The 17,501-nt window shown below is 39.4% G+C and overlaps 1 protein-coding gene across 1 annotated transcript in view; it reads right to left on the reverse strand.

Annotated features, from left to right (window-relative positions):
* The window catches only part of PRIM2 (DNA primase subunit 2), a 94,140-nt gene extending 79,001 nt beyond the window's left edge, over positions 1 to 15,139 (reverse strand). The window contains exons 1-4 of the mRNA XM_040059188.2: positions 14,968 to 15,139; positions 14,208 to 14,311; positions 13,824 to 13,903; positions 8,404 to 8,524 (exon numbers count right to left, since the gene is read on the reverse strand). Of these exons, the coding sequence (XP_039915122.1) occupies positions 8,404 to 8,524; positions 13,824 to 13,903; positions 14,208 to 14,311; positions 14,968 to 15,121 (459 nt within the window). The 5' untranslated portion in view covers positions 15,122 to 15,139. The remainder of the gene's footprint in view (positions 1 to 8,403; positions 8,525 to 13,823; positions 13,904 to 14,207; positions 14,312 to 14,967) is intronic.
* Between the last annotated feature and the right edge of the window lie 2,362 nt (positions 15,140 to 17,501).

A 17,501-nucleotide genomic window follows, 5' to 3' on the forward strand; every position in this document is an offset into this window, starting at 1 on the left:
CAAGATAAAGGTTTTTGGAGGAAGCATAATAGTGATATCAGAAAGTCTCTCATAGGACTACTCTGATCATAAAAATGGAAATTAAAGAAGTTTAATTTCTACTGCTTAAAGCAGCTAAAAAAGCACTTCAACTGCATCATCAAAGAGCTACTGTGGAGAAGAATTCCATCACTAATGCATTTTGCTCTTTCCATTTTATTTTGCAGTTCTTATTTCTTCCTCTCAAATGCCTGCAGATGCACTAAAGACCTTTAGCTCCCCCAGCTGACTATTCCCATCTGCCAGTCCTTCCCCATTTCTATGATCCAAAGCATTTATTAAAATAAAGTGCTTTATAACAGCATCTAAAAATTAGGACATCTGATTCTGCAATAACTGGCTGTTACCCAAAAGATAAGGCATCTAAAGTAGAAGTTATTTAAAAGGTCATAATACTTTTTAAATTTCAAGAGGCTATTCAAAGGTAAGAAAGTTCAATTTAAACATGATTTTTTTTTCTGCTCTGCAGAGTAAAAACAGCAACACAGATGTATTCAAGATTAAATACATCATATTTAGAAGTTTATTTCTTTTACACAATACAGAAAGATAATAGTGAATAGAAGCATTGCAGGAAATATAAAACCAATTATACAACATCCTTACACCACAGATTAAGACATGATAATGACTATTAATTTTTCTTTCTTCTGGAAGCAACAAAGAGGTACGAACAGTCTGAAGATAAAGAAACCAGAACAATCAAAATGATTACCAGAATAACACTAAAAAAATAAATTTAGAATTAAATTTTGCATTCTACTCCACTCCATATTCCAGCATGTAAGTTAAATTCCTGGAAAGGTACAGCAACAAATCAAAGCACTCAACAGTAATTAAGGAAAAAACACAAGACAAGCAGCAATCCATGAGTGTCATAAAACCCCAAGTGTGTTAATCTGATTTTATGGCCTGTATCACAGTGCACAGGCCTCAGGGGCACAGAAAAAAGCAGCTGTCATATTGTGTCAAACACCCTTGAAGTCACCAAAAGACACTTTCATATGCAAATGACCAAACAGTTCCACTGAATCTTCTACAACCTGGGTTCCAAAACCATTGGAAAAGCTGTGTGGAAGAACTGAACTCAAAATGAAAGATGTTTTAAGCCAAGTTCCACAATCCAAGTAAAATTTAATACCTCAATTCCTAACCTGTATATTAAAACAGGAGCAGATCGCATACTAAAATGCCATGAGGCTGGGGGCACTGCAAGAGCTCTAGAGAACAGCATCAGAGAAGAAAATCTGATCTAAAATTGAAGGCTGTAAAAACGACAAAGAACACTCACAGAAATAACAAAACACCACACAAAGAAAGGCATAAAGAAGAAACAAGAAATCTTGACAGAAAGAAGGCAAATACAAAGAGAAGGAAAAAACAAACAGGAAAAAAAGCCCAACCTTTCTCAACTAGTGGATAGAAGAAAAAGAAATATGTTAGGTTTGACATTATTTTAAAAAAGTTAAAAGGCAAGGAAAGCAGCAGAATGATGACCACCACTGTGAAGCTTGAATATACAGATGCAAGGAACTTTGCAAGCAAAGCCATGACAATTTCATGGGCAAGGCAAATGGAACTACTGTCATCAAAATGCTGTTGAAAGTGTTGACAAGGAAAAAAAAAACAACACAACAAAATAACTAAAAAAAAACCAAAAAAAACCAAAAACCCACAAACCACCTCACCCCCTCAAAAAATACCACCACACACACAGAGCACTCTGAAAGTAACCACAAAACATTTTGTCCACTTGAACAGAGGAGACCCTAAGACCATCCCCAGGGAAAGAAAGTGTGACTGGTTAAGGTGAAATTAAGGTGAACAGGTTTTGTGGCAAGTTTTCACGAGAGCCAACTGGAATGGACCCAGAAGTTGATTAGATGTTCCAAATCAGCACAAGATGTATCACAGACCTACAGCTGCAGATGCTAAAGGGAAAAATCTTCTGCTTGGTATCTAAGAGCAGGTGGCAGGTCTTGGAGACTTAAAATTATGCAAGGCAAAGTAGACTAAAGGCTGAGACTCAGACTGAGGGCTTCAAAGGAAGTATTTCTAACGATGTCAAGAACAGCTTTGTAGTTGAACCCCAAGTATCACATACTCATAAACCCATTTATTTTATATAATTCCTTCATATCCTGAACAACTTACTTTGAGATTAAAATATTTTCAATGACTACAATATTTTAAATATTCACAAATTTCCCTTTAAATATCTTTAAATCTGTTAGTGCCTTTTACTGCCAGAAACTGTCAGGCATCACTGATGTAATTACTCATTTATAATAAGATTTTAATACTTTAATCTCCTAAATTGATGTAAATCTCAACTGCACACCTGTGTTTGCATATTCTCTTTGACAGGCTCTGTCACCTAAAATGTCAGCATTTACTCCTCCTGAGTGCTGCTTAAGGATTTCTGATGCTCCCTATGTGACTGACTTTGCACATAGATTATTTAATACGCCTGGAGTGCTGAAAATTACATGCCATACATAAAAAGCTTCCATATTTATCTGGATGATGGGAGTACTGTCTCTTAAACACCTTGATCCTTCCTTTTTTTTAATATTTAAAGTATAACACAGACTACAAACATTCTGAAATACCTTCAGAACCATTCCATTATTCTCCTTTTACTGTGCTGGCAAACGAATCAACGTATCAGGGGAAAATGTTCTTCAGGCACAGATTTATTCTCACTTTGCTTTTACTCTCATCCTTTCTCAACATTTTATTCAATATCATGCACTCTACCTCTCACTCATGCTGGCATAAATTGGTAGCTATAAACAATAATATTTCAGAGTACTGTAAAATTTTGAGCACCAAGGCAATGTTCCACTAGGCTGGGCAGCACCAGTCCAGGCATCTTCCAGATATCAGAGAAGAGACAAGCCAAAGCTATTCCTACAAGTGATTAAAATGCAATCTACATGTTAGTAGTTAAAAAAAGTATCTCAAATAAAAACTCAAATCAAGCTTAATTTTTTTTTCCCAAGAAATCCAGGTCCCAGAGGCTTCTTACAGAATACTGAAGACGGACTAACTCAATCCAGTGCCAGCTTTGTAAAAACTTTTCAAGGAAGAACTTATGTAATCCTCAAATTTCCATGACTTATATTAAATGTAGAGAGGCTTATTTTCATAAACATTGTAAAAATTTTGTATTGTAGTAATCCTATGCATGTTCAGACATATTCATCTTACTGAAGTCATCAGGTTTAACTGGAGTATAGAAAAGTTTACACCCTTCCTTTCTCAAGTGAAGGGCAACTTTATAATCAGGTAAAACTCTGCAGAGCAGGCATTTACTAACTGTATTAAACACTGTACCACATATTTTGCTCCATCAGCAATACAAATGTCAGCCACTAGACATAGGAAATCCTATTAAAAAATTAAAACATTAGTTTTCCTTAAATTCTATTTCTATTTTTTATTACAGGAAGCTCTTGCTCTTTGATTAAATATTTCTTTAACCATGAGATAAGGACTACTATCATATCAAACTCTCTATAGCTGACCATCATATAAAAAAAGCTTTGGAAATATAATGATATTTTTTTCTTCTAGTTGTCAACAACTTCATTCTTTCCAAAATTTGCTATATAAGATCTTTTTATTAAGTATTCAAAGATCTTCAATACGGAAAGATCTTATCCATTAGTGGGATTGAAGATTTCTTGATTCTATAAAGCAATAATTCTCAATCCACAATTCACAAAATCTCAGAAATTAGTCTGCAAAACCTCTGCAAAATATATATGTACATATCACTTTCTCAAGCATGTAAGCAAATAAGAAAAGGTGAGAGGTGACAGTTATTGAATTCTCAATTATAGGTTCACTTTGTTGGTGCTGTAAATAACGACAATGATGACAAAACTGTACAAGATAATCCATTTATTTCTCCTCCCCACAAAAGAGTTGACCAGTTCTTTTAATAAATACTGAGAATCACTTCTTACAGCGCTTCTTAGAATTGTTAATGTTGCTATGCCAGACTACACCTAGTTCAAGCTTTAGCAGGGCTGGCCCTTCTCAGATTACAGCTCTGAAACCAGAAACATTATCTAGAAAATGCAAGCCACCTCTCTCCTCATTAAAGAAATTTAACTAAGAGTTTATTAGTTTATCATAAGCAATTTCAAGTTCCATAATAGAATTTTTATCCATGTATCCATATAGAAGATGGATTGTAACATCAAAACTTACTTCCTTTTTCTGAACACCATCTCTTTCTCTGACAGAGCACAAAATTTGATTTCTGTCTTGTTTTATGCACAATAAGGAAAGAAAACATTGTAACTTCTAAAAGGAAAGCATGAGGGGAATAGTTCATTCTAATTTCCTTTTCAAAGGAAGTGTTTCCATTTACAAAGAGAGCACTGAAAAAAGAATACTGCTTTTAGAGTAGCCATACTTTTGTACTGGCCTCTACATAGCTCCACAGCATTTAGACCTGATTCAAATACATATGGAACTCATTAATAATATTCAAACGTTTTATACATTTGAATAGTGTAACAAAGGATTAGTTTTGCCCAAATTCCCATAAGAATTCAAAGCAGGGTCTGAAAGCAGAAGTAGGGCATTAGATTTTCAATAAAATTATGGGGGTTTTTGCCTCAACATCAGTAAGAAAGTAATACCTTCTTAATCATTTTGACATATTGAAGGAACATTCAGTAGCACAGAACCAAGCCATACTTCTAGCTATTCCCAGCAACCTGCAAACATTAATTTATTCCTACAAGCCCAAATGGTGAAACTGTGACAAGAGAATATGAGGCTGGGGAATAAGCAACAAAAATACAACAAACACACCAAACACACTGAAAGGTCTGTTGAACCAGAGAATGGCATTTCTAATAGCCTCTCAAATACACAGGAAAGCCTCTGTTACTCTTAACACTGCACAAATCCTATTTTACCAACATGCACTGATGCAAGATATTTCAGTCCAGCAACACATAATGTACATCAGCCACATATCCTAGAATATTTAAGTTTTTAGAATAAGTAGTATTTTAAGAGAAAGGCTTTCTCAGTGGAATGATGATTGCACATTAATTTTTATTCACTCAAGTTTACAATGAAAGCTACAGGTAAAGCTGGAGTTTCCCAACAAAACTGCACTGCAAAATACTGTTAAAATCATTAATGCAGGCACTGCAATAGACATTTTCATTTAATCCACTCAGACAAACAAAACAGTATATAACAGCAGGAACTCTTCTATAATATCCCTAGAACACCAACAACAGTTGTTTGTCTAAACAGATTTTGCATTTTCAAGGTTTTTCATCAAAAGAAATAGAATGAGTTTAAGTCAAAAGGGAAAAAGTTTTGAATTTAAGTTATAATTAGAAAACAACAACTGTGGAATAAGAGCATTTACAGAGTTTTGGACAACTTATATTCTGCATTCTCCATAGCACGTACTTAATGAGCAAAAATCAGATTGTCTATTAAAAAAAATAAGATAATTTACATTTATATGTGCATGTATGAAGTCTAAGTTACAATGAAACTTATTTAATTGTATATAATTTCTCTTAAAATTATAAATAATGCACAATTTGTAGCTACTATATTTAATGCTAGCCTCTAATTTTGTGTTATTTAAGCTAAATCATGGTCTTGGTTACACACCTATAGCTTCTGTAACTGTTTATAAAATATGCACAAACAGGAAGAGTCAAAATTGTTTTTATCATGCACAAATATGTAACCATATGTCCCCACGGAGACAATAACACAGAATGCTACATTTTTGAGCAATCCATACAGGATTTTCATACTTGGATTATTCAATTTTAACTATGTCCTCAACAGCTATCATAAGCATTCACCGAATGCACTTATTTTTCATCTCCACATAGTTTTCCAGATGTCAGTGTTCACAAATGAAACAATGCACAAAGTCCCCGGGTCACTGTAGTTTGCTGCAGTTTCTACAGCAAGAAGCCACATCTTAAAAGTAGTTTAGTAGACTGCAAAGGTTCTAGAGCAAAGTTTATGAATAAAAACATATTCTGACCACAATTATTTTTCAACTGAAGTCCACAATGTGATGAGAACAGACTGCACATACAGTTCACATAAGAATCAAACACAGGCATTGCTTTTCTTATTACTGAAACATTTAGGGTGAATTATCACACATTTCACCAAGAAAACAAGGTAATTTTAACATCAGTGTTATTTGGCCCAGATGGCCAGATAAGGCAGATAAGACCTTATCTGAGGAACACAAACTATGCTCTTATCTGAAGAACACAAACTAAGGACCTGATAAGATGCATCCCAGAGTCCTGAGAGACTTGGATGATGGAGTTGCCAAGCCACTCCCCATGATATTGGAAAAGTCATGGCAGTCTGAAGTCCCAAGTGAATGGAAAAAGGCAAACATTGTATCCATGTATTAAAAGCTTAGAGAAAACCCTGTGAACTACCAACCAGTCAGCCTCACCTCTGTGCCTGGAAAGATCACAGGACAGATCCTCCTAGAAGCTGTGCTGAGGCACATGAATAATAGCAAGGTGATTTGGGGCAGCCAGCATGGCTTCACCAAGGGCAAGTCCTGCCTGACCAAACAAGTGGCCTTCTATCATGGAGCGACTACATCAGCAAAGGGAGGGGCTACAGATGACATTTATCTGCATTTCTGTAAAGCTTTGACACAGTCCCCCACAACATTCATCTCTCCAAACTGGAAAGAAATGGATGCAATGGGAGAACCATTAGATGGATAAGGAATTGGCTGGACATCTATGTTCAAAGGTCAATGGCACAGAGTCCTAGTGGACATGGGTGACAAGTGGTGTCCCTCAGGAGTCCTTACTGGGACCAGTGTTATTTAATATCTTCATTAATGACAGAGCTGAAGGGATCGAGTGCACCCCCAGCAAGTCTGCAGATGACACCAAGGAGAGTGGGGCTGTGGACACACCTGGAGGACAGGATTGCATCCAGAGGGACATGGACAAGCTCCAGAAGTGGCCCAGGGGAATCTCATGCAGTTTAAAAAGTGCAAGGTTCTGCACCTGGGTCAGGGCAATCCCTGTATCAATCCAGGCTGGGGGATGAGCAGATTGAGAGCAGCCCTGATGGGAAAGACTTGGGAGTGCTGATGGATGAGAGGCTGGGCATGAACTGGTCTTGTGCACTCATAGCCCAGAAATCCAACTGCATCCTGGGCTGCATCAAAAGCAGAGTGGCCAACAAGAGGAGAGATGGAATTGATGACCATAAACTAAAACACAGGAAGTTTCAACTCAACATAGGGAAGAACTGCTTAATGCTGTGGGCTGCAGACCACTGGAACAAGCTGCCCAGGGAGGTTGTAGAGTCTCCCTCCCTGGAGACATTCAAAACTCACCTGGATGCGTTCCTGTGTAACCTGCTCTAGGTGACCCTGCCTTGGCAGGGTGATTGGACTGGGTGATCTCCAGAGGTCCCTTCCAACCCTAACAGTTCTGTGATCCTGCCCCTCTGCTCCCTTCCTGTGAGACCCCACCTGCAGTGCTGCATCCAGCTCTGGGGTCCTCAGCACAGAAGGACATGGACCTGTTGGAATGAGTCCAGAGGAAGGACACCAATGTGATCAGAGGGATAGAACACCTCTGTACTAGGAATGGTTGGGAGAATTTGAATTGTTCAGCCTGGAAAAGAAAAGGTTTTGGGATGGCCTAATTGTGGCCTCCAGTACTTGAAGAGAGCCTACAAGATGGAGAGGGACTTTTCACAAGGGCCATGTGGTGGTGACAGGACAGGGGGAATGGCTTCAAACTGAATGAGAGTAGGTTTAGATTAGAAGTAAGTTTAGACTAGGAAAAAATTCTTTACTGTGAGGGTAGTGATGTCCTAGAATAGGCTGCCTGGAGGAGTCATGGATGTCCCATTGCTGGAAGCGTTCAAGGTGAGGTTGGATGGGACTCTGAGCAACCTGGTCTACTGAAAAGTGTCCCTGGCTATATCTAGTTGGAACTAGATGATATATAAGGTTCCTTCCATTCCAAACCATTCTATGACCTATGATCTAATCCACCCAAAATTTTGATTCAAAAATACTTATCAGCTTTAGTAAACCTTGTTTACTTACATGTGTAATTACTTGTTTTTTCAGTTGTGTTTGTAGACTGAAGCAGACTGAGCTTCTCTTGTAGCACAAAATCTCATCACTTAATCCTCACGCACCCTATTCCCCAGTTTTAGAAGTTCTGTGTGGTTAGGTTTTTTAAAACAATAACTGCACTTTCTATTTCTTAAACACAATTGCTAAAACCATCTTAATGAAAACTTTAAAAAAACAACAGACATGTGCAACATAAATACAGAAAGGAACACACTTACAGCTTCAAATGATAAGTTAACGTGTTCCAGGAATTTCTGCATTAAACTGCCAGTTAGTTGATTGAAGCGATATCGGAAGAGATCCATTTCTTGTTGAAGAAACCAACGCCTGAGATCCTCACTAAAAAAAAAAAAAAAAAAAAAAACATTTTTTGAATATACATTCATTATTTCTTGGCTTGAAAACTAGACCGCAAACCTAGTAAACACAACAGTAATGCTGACAGAGAGAAGACTGGAAGTGAAGGCAGGAAACCTTCAGCAATGCACACTCAGTCAGAAAAGACTTGTGGAGAGACAATACTTTTTACTTGTTTTGGAAAAAAAATACTCAGTTGTAGGTAACATTCTTCCTTGGTATTTAAAGGACAGGTCTTTTCTACAACATGGCACAATAATTCTTCACTGTACAATTAACATCACAATTAATGTGATGAGGCAAATATATTTTGAAAGCTACTTCTTTTAATTCTCACTTTTGATGTATCTCCAGCTGAAGAAATATGCATGCATCTCAGAAAATATGACAACAGTGAACTCTATTCTAGGCAACAAATAGCCTGGAAACAGACAAAAAGAAAATATATGGCAACGAGGTTGAGTGAGGAACACAAATAGAACATCCAACTCTCGACAAAAGAGAAAAAGGGGTTAAGCAACTGCAGGTGAACAAGTAGAAGAACAAACAGGAAGACAGAGACAGAAGTCAGAAGCCTTAACACTGAAGCCAATCCAAGTACTCTAAGTACTCATGGAACCCTTCACATCCTAGTGCTCAGATTCCCAGGTATCAGCACGCTACTCAAAGCTACAGCAAGTAGGCACCAGAGTGCCAGTAAGAAAAGTCACCCTGTATGTGCAAGGACAGAAAGCAGATGATGCTGTATCTCACTACCACAGGGCACTCCCTTAAACTGTCCTCTGAGAGCTACCCGGTAGGCCACTGCCAATGGAATTCACAGAGCACAGAAATACTGCAGTCTTATATGTTCCCTTTACAATATTTAAGCATATTTTCCCATAGGGAACATGTGAATCACAACAGAGTTGTTTGTGGTTTTGTGGACAAAACCTCTGCTTGAAATATGGCTTGAAGAAAATTAATTATTATATAAAACGACCAAACAGAAAGGTTGTTAAGGTGCTTTGTAAAATAAAATCCGGTGGACAGTCTCAGTGCTTGGGATGTAATAATCAGTGCAGCTTAAAATGGGAGTTAATGCTTTAATGACTCATCTGTTGCAATTCTTCTGTGGCCATCTTGGACTGTAGTTAAATCCTGGGATGTGACAATTTTTTCCATATTCCTTGATTTACAGTGCATTTGCTTTCCTATGGGGAGAACCAAACAAAACACCAACACCATACACACAAACATAAAAAAACAAACAAACCACAAACACAATTATATAGAATTGCTTTGGAGGTCAACCAGTCTGTTGTTCCTTTCCTTTAGGAGAGTAGATCAAATGCTGTAATCCCACCTACCCACTTAAGTTATCACAATAAGAAAATACTACTTTATCTGTTATACACACACCTAAGTGGATTCTTCCTACAGCTGACAAAAATAGCTGACAAGGTGACCTCACACTACTGTATATGTACAGCAAATGCCTTCAAATTGACTTTCCTGGGATCATCATCATTAGGGCATTATTTACATCACTTCTGAAGCCAAACCGTACTTTATACTCATTATTCACATGAAAAAAAATCATACACTGTCATCACAAACTCATATTAAGTAACAATATTTATTATCAAAACCCCAAGCTTAACTGAAAAGCAATGTCGCTGTCATTAGATAACTAACCAAGCTGCTGCTGAAGCTGAGAGAGTTGCAGGTCATTGAAGAGCAGATGTTAAGAATATCTCATTTTTTGCCACTTAAATTTCTGGCAGATTACTCAACAGTTTAAACCAGTTCATAGATTCCCAACTATAAAAATAATATTTAAAAAGTCTCTTTCATATAGGGAACAGCACCTGAGGGGCTGGGGTTGGAATAGAAATACTCTTCACCCCAAGAAGGGGTATGTTAGGAAGCATAAATATAGAAGCACTTTAGGAAAGGCATGCAAATGCCTGTAAATCTGGAATTTAAGACTAGTAGCTCACATTCCACAATTAACACAAGAGTTCCAACAACTTAATACTGATTTATGAAAACTCTGGGCATGGGCCAGATCACTGCTTTACTAAGCAACCAACACCAATGGATTACTCAGAATTTAAGTGTTAAAGACTAGACAGCAAGGGAAACATGAGTACAGATAAAACACAAAAGAAAATGCTGCTCAACATAGGGGCAGCAATTTTAGCAGAGAAGTCTAATTTATCTTATAGAAAAAATGTCAAGGGGTAGTGAACAGGCCTTGCTAAGTTTGAAACAGAATTTATGTCCTTGTTATGTGACACAGACACAAATAAAACAAAAAACCATTTTAAAAAGACATAAAAGCATGTTTGAAAGTTTCCTGAATAAAAGAGTTTTGCTGTCAGAGCAGAGGTAAAATTTATTTCTTCCATCTTAAAAAAGTAAAGTGAAAATTATGCTCCTGTGGCTTTCAAGGCTTTTCACAGCTGATTTGCTGTGACGAGAGATGCAGTAGACAAAAGCAAAAATGCACACTCCTGTCAATGTGCAAATAAAATTATCTTTACATCTGCATCTGCCATGAAAGCAAATGAAAAGAGATTATTCTATTTCCTCATCTTTACAGATCTAAGTGACATTAGAAGAGGTGTGAAAGAAGGGTATGGATGAGACTGTTTCTCTTGAGACTGTAAATACACTATCATAAGGGAATAAGCTTTAAAGTCATGGATTTCAGAAGGCAGAAGAAGGAAAAGTCAAGAGATGTTGACTACCTTACAAATTTAACTGACCAGAATCGAGGAGCTGGTCACATGGAAACCAAATCAAAACAATCCAATTTACTAGTTAGGACTGATAGAAGCTAAAAAAGAAAAATCGGTATCAACTTTTACCCCTGGATGGCACTATTGGTCAACTAAAAACTGGAAAAGCACTGTCCCAGGGAAATGCAAACACATGTACACATGCCTCAGGAACTGAATTCAACCTAGTCTGCAGTTATACCTATTTAAGTGCACTTTTTCAATCAACCTAATGATTATGCCAAGATTATTTTTCGGACTTAGTATGATAAAAACTAGAAGTACAGTATATTCTATTTGCCTCTCAGTTTTATCTTCTGGAAACTTGCCAGTTGTAGATGATAGAAATATCCCCAAAGTATCTTGCTTTTCAAAAGAGAACACTGGGTACAGGCTCACCTCATTGTTCTTAGTATGCTATTTTCCACATTATGAGTAAGCACGAAATCCACCTTTTCAAAGTACAAGCAAAAACTAACAGCTGTTCTATCAAAATGCAGCAAATACATATAAATGAGAACATAAAATGGCATCTGCACATTGTCTAAAGGGTGTCCCAGAGTCTAACCAAACCCTCCTCCACTAAAGATTTAGTCTTTCCCCCAAGACTACAAAGCCAGGCTCTTTCCTGCTGTTTCTGTGGCCCAAAATAGCTTCTGTTCATTTCTGCACAGCAGCTCACCTTCAACAACCTACCCACTGCTGCCCTGCCTATAGTCTAATTTTGAAGATGCTTCCCCAAAACACAGGGTTTGAACAGTACCTCCAATTTATTTACTAAGCAAGAACTTCAATCAGATTCTCACATTCCACAAGAGTAGAATTTTCATCAACTACCAACACCCACAAAGCATCTCATCTCCCACAAAAAAAGTAATGGTCTAAATAGTCTAAATAATAACTAAATGTTTAAAGTAACATTCTGGCTTTGGAATTAAGACAAATTGATTTTTCAAAATGCCACTAATACAAACCACTATCTTTTCAGGGGCCTTTTAGACCCCAAACTACTTGAGGATACTACTTTTCAGGGGGTTTTGGTAAGCTTACAATACAGGTAAAGCAAGACAGCATCTTGTGAAAATCAGCAGGACTAGTACGATTAAGGCAGTTCATAAAAATACAACAAACATGGGCACTAGAAAGAAGGCAATATTACACTTAAAATTCACAATCACAAATTATACATGTAGAATACAGAAGGGATTTCAGTTGCAATTCTGTTATTCAATCTGCTCCCTTCTTTCAGGATTTCAAGCTACATTATCAGAGTCACTGCAGTGAAGGCTGGTATTGGTCTCCACATCCACAACCTGCTCCTCACTGTACATGCATCATGGATCTAGCAGGCTCATTGATCACACACATTGACAAACGGTCTTCAGCACAGCCCAGATGCCTTTTGGAAGGACAACAGGATGGGACATGAGTGATCTGAAAGATTCCAGGGTGTTTAAAAGTCACCCAGGGCCTCTCATGGAGAGGTTTCATCTATCTGGAGACAAGCTATTGAGGCCTTTGCTACTTCCTACTCTGATCAGATGTTCTGCAGCAGGAATCCAAAGTCATTCCAAGAAAAGCCCCACCCATTCCAGCTCCATATCCTGGCTTAGACCACAATCCCTCCTACTCACCTTTCCTGTCTGAATGTGCTTACAAATCTGTTACCATGGCAGCACTTCTGTCATGTCAACTATAACAGCATCATAACATGCATTCTATCACAGTCACTTAAAATAAACCGTATTGCAGCCTTAAGTGCAATAAAATCAACAATTCAACACACTTCATATCTGCCTGTTTTAATTCTTAAAAAAACTGTGAGAATAAGAAAAAAAGAGTTCACGTAAATGTAAAGCAAAACAACCTACAGACATAAAGCACTGACAACCTCTAATTTCATCCACAAACCACAGGGGAAACAAAAAGAATGTGCTTTACAGGACCAAGTTTTCACTCGAAATTTCACATAACAAAAAAATTGCAGTGCAACCAGCCACAGCAACGAATATAGACAAAAAACAGAGGCAGCCAATGAAACCTCAAATTCAGATGGTATTTATAGTTGGTCAGAAACAGCGTTCTCTGTACAATAACATAAAGTCTATTTAAATTAGTCAAGTCTTTGGTCAGTTATCAACATATATGTTAATACGTACATATACAGAAGTTAAACTATGTTATCAATCACTGCATATGTCTGACAATCAGTTAATACGGATGTGCTTACATTTAAAAAAAGCTAAAAAGAGATTCAAATCAATTGTATGTGTTTAAAAGCCAAAGTTTGTAAATTTTTTTAGCTATTAAAAAATCTAGATATTAATTTATTCCACATATCCCTTTTCATCACAACTGAAATCAGATTCCTAGCAAAAAATCCTCTTTGAGCCTACCTCTCTCTTCAGTAGCGATGCAACTCTAAAGCATCTGTAATGTTTATAACAAAGCACTGCAGTATCTGTATATATTTAAAATTAATAATAAGAGTACAGCATAATCCAAAAAGTACTTACGACTGGCAGTAGGCAAGGCGTAGTATGAAATGAGAGATATGATCTTTTCTTCTTGCCTCGTAATCATCCTCAGCCAAAGCCTATGGAACATATTCTTGTTATTTTAGAGAAATAATTTCTCCCAGATTAAAAATTCAATCAATTTACCGTTGCTGTTCAACAGTGTATTAACAGTCATCTTTTAGACAATAAATGCCAACTTACTGAGGAAGGGGGTTACCCTAAAGAAAGAAATACATAACTTCAAAGAAAAACTACACCTCTGACAAAATGACAGAACTGCAGTTTTAGAAACAGCATTTCATCACCTCTGCTTTTACTCATTATTCTTGAATCATATAAAGAAAAAGTGCAAGAGAGTTCCGTGCCTTGATCTCTACTCACTCTGTAGGGAAACTTCAGTTTCCGGAGCTCAGCCTCCAGCTTAGTTTTGTATACTTCAGTACCTCTTATATAGCTCACACCAAGATTTTCAACTACTTTAAGCACTGGGCAAAAAAAGAAAAGGTCCATGTTAGAGACAACAAGCTAAATATATGACAGCCTGGGAAAGGTACAAACTGTGGTAAGGCCACAGGAATTGCTTTTAGTGGTATATGGAGCAGAAGAGTGAGAAATATGGAGGATGAAGTGCAGCCCATGAGTCCTGAACAGCTGGATCAATTCTGGGATCCCTACTGTCAACAAGGAAAGGGAGACAGCTAACTCTGAAGGATCAGTCTCTGAACATCAGTTTCAACTCTAATGGAATCTTGGATCCAGCAGTTTTCAGGACTTTAGGGGAACCCCTGGCCGCCAGCCACAAGGACCTGAAATGCAGTACTGAGACATCAAATATATCACAACACATACAGAATGTGAAACGTGCTCATAAACCAACCCCCCCGCCCCGTGTAAACCAAAACCACACAATCCCGACAGCTACAATAAACGCTCATTGTGAAATCTGTCTCAGCTCTCCGAAACGCCCGAAACAACGGCTCCCGTTTATGTCAGGCGAACATAGCATCCAGGCCTGCCAGAAATACACACAGCCAAGACAGGAAGGGTTCAAAGTAACGACGGGAGAGAAGGGACGGGAGGAAGGAGAAGGGGAAGGGGAGAAGCGGGGAGGAGGAAGGGAGAAGAGAGAGACACTACTCACGCCTCAGGCGGTCGACGGCAAAGCTCTCAAACTCCACCAGGGAAATGCTTTCCGTGGGGGGCTCCAGGTAAAACTGCAGGCTGTGAGGGTACTGCTCCCGCCGGTCTCCAGTCAGCCGCGCATGCTTCTGCCTCACTCGGCTGGAGAACTCCATCTCCCTCGCCCCGGCGCTGCCCCTGGCCCCGTCCCGATCGCCCGAACCCCGATCCCGCCGCTCCGCCCGATGCGACCCGGCGGGACCCCAGCTCCTGCCCGCCCGGCCCCGCGCCCCGGCTTCCCGCGCTCCGCCGGCCCCGCCTACTTCCGCACCGGGCTGCGCCTGCTGTGCGGCCATTGGCTGCTGTAGCGATGTGGGCGGGGCCATGCTGGTCGGCGCCCACACCCGGCATGGCGGTCAATGCAAGGGCGGGGTTGGCAGTGCCCACACGCAGCATGGCTGTCCCGGCACAGGCAGTGCCCACACCCGGCATGGCGGTCCCGGCACAGGCGGTGCCCACACCCGGCATGGCGGTCCCGGCGCAGGCGGGGTTGGCAGTGCCCACACCCGGCATGGCGGTCCCGGCACAGGCGGGGTTGGCAGTGCCCACACCCGGCATGGCGGTCCCGGCACAGACGGGGCGGTTCTCACAGGTGTTCACACCTGCCACGGCCGCTTCCGGCACCGGCATGTTCTATACTACTCTAGAGTTTTATGATTTTGTCACTTTTCTGAGAGAACTGCAGGATTTGCTATTTTTGCCGCTCTGTTGGCCATTTTGATGCCGCTGAGGTTATGTTGTTTTATGCCCCTGCCACAAAATGCTACTTGCTTACTAATGTTTCCCTAAAAGTTGGTTAATGATCTTGCAAGAAGTTCGGAGCGTAGAAGGGTGGGAAATCAGAACTGGCTTACAGTTTGTGCCAACAAAGAGAGGAAAATCAGTAGTTTAGGCTGGCAAGTTCTTAAGAGCAACGATAAGATCATGGCTCAGGACACGCACTAGTCCCGGGTCCGCGGGCAATACCAGGGGCACTCCCGAGTGACCGACCGCAGCTTTAACAAATACTGCCCTGGGAGCCTGGAACTGCAGCCTGCCTCTGTACTGACAGATTAAAGGTCGTGTTGAGCTCAGCTGAGGTGGGATAATCCACCTCCAAAGCACATCCACATTGCCTACAGTGCATGCTCCTATGCTTGCGCTGTTTCTCAAACTGTGGTGTCTTCCTCTTTGGTCTGGCCCAAACCACTGCCACGGCGGTATCTGAACGTTTTAGCAGGATAGAAAGTCAAGTTTCATTCTCCAGGACTCCTCCATAATTTTCCAGGGGAAAATACACTATTAATATATTTTTATGTGTTTATATTTTTGTAATATTTAACCGGAAGCAACTTCCTGTGTATATGTGTGTGTGTGTGTGTGTGTGTGTGTGTGTATATATATATATATATATATACACACACACACACACACACTTTAACCTGAAGCAACATTTTTTTCAAATAGCCACTGGTCATCCCACACAGTTTCTTCCCTTCACCACCTGGCTGCAGCCTGTGTTGCTTAGCAGTAAGGAGTGCATCTGCCAAAATCCTCCTAATATTTGCAAGAAGGTGGAGTTTTGCCTGTGAGCAGTGTGTCAATACCCAAAAGATCTTACAGAGACTGGCAGCACGCTGTCCAGAGCAGGTCAAGGACTCCCATCAGAGTTCCCACATTTGCTTGGAGTGCTGTTCCCAGTCTGGACCAGAGGAGGAGCAATATGATCAATGCTGAGGAGCGCAGCAGAAACCAGAGATGCTTTTCATTATAATTAAAATTAATTTCTACTCATGTTTTAGGTTTTGGCACATAAGCAGCACCACACCTTTGGAAACCATGGCTTGCAGTTTGCTGTCCATCACTAATTCTACTGAGCCACATCCTGCTGATTTTTGACAGATCAGCAGCTATGCTTACATCTGTTGTCTTCTTTCATTTGTTTTTACTTCTAGGGGTTGGGGGGGGGGGGGGGGGGGGTGTGTTAGGTTTTGGGTTGGTTGGTTGGTTGGTTGGTTGGTTGGTTTGTCTGTCTTTCTTTCTTTCTTTCTTGCTGAGTACTAATCCCCAATTTGTCTGTAATTAGGTGAAGCTCTATCCTTGTTTGTTTGGGGGTTTGTTTGTTTGTTTGTTTGTTAATTTCAGTTAACTGGTGACACTAACAGCATTGCAAAAGGTCACACATAAGATTACTTCAACAGAAATTAAGGAGCAAAATTAACATCTATATTACTAGACTTAATTACTGTATTACTACACTTAAATAAAACTTACAACACAAGACCTTACCCTTTCACACAAAATGCATTTTCTTGGGAAAAGAAAATAGACATATTTTCGCCTTGGTGTAACACACCACCCCTCCCCCAATTTCAAACTCTCTTACTGATGCATCTATTGAAACCTACAGATGGTAATATTTCTCACTATATTTTGGTTACTTTTTTCTAACTATACTTTCCCCACTCCCACAGTAACATTACTACTGGGGGCTGATTCTTAAAGTATTTTTAAAGA

The sequence above is a fragment of the Hirundo rustica genome, chromosome 3 (genome assembly GCF_015227805.2).
Source record: "Hirundo rustica isolate bHirRus1 chromosome 3, bHirRus1.pri.v3, whole genome shotgun sequence".
NCBI classification, from domain to species: Eukaryota; Metazoa; Chordata; class Aves; order Passeriformes; family Hirundinidae; genus Hirundo; species Hirundo rustica.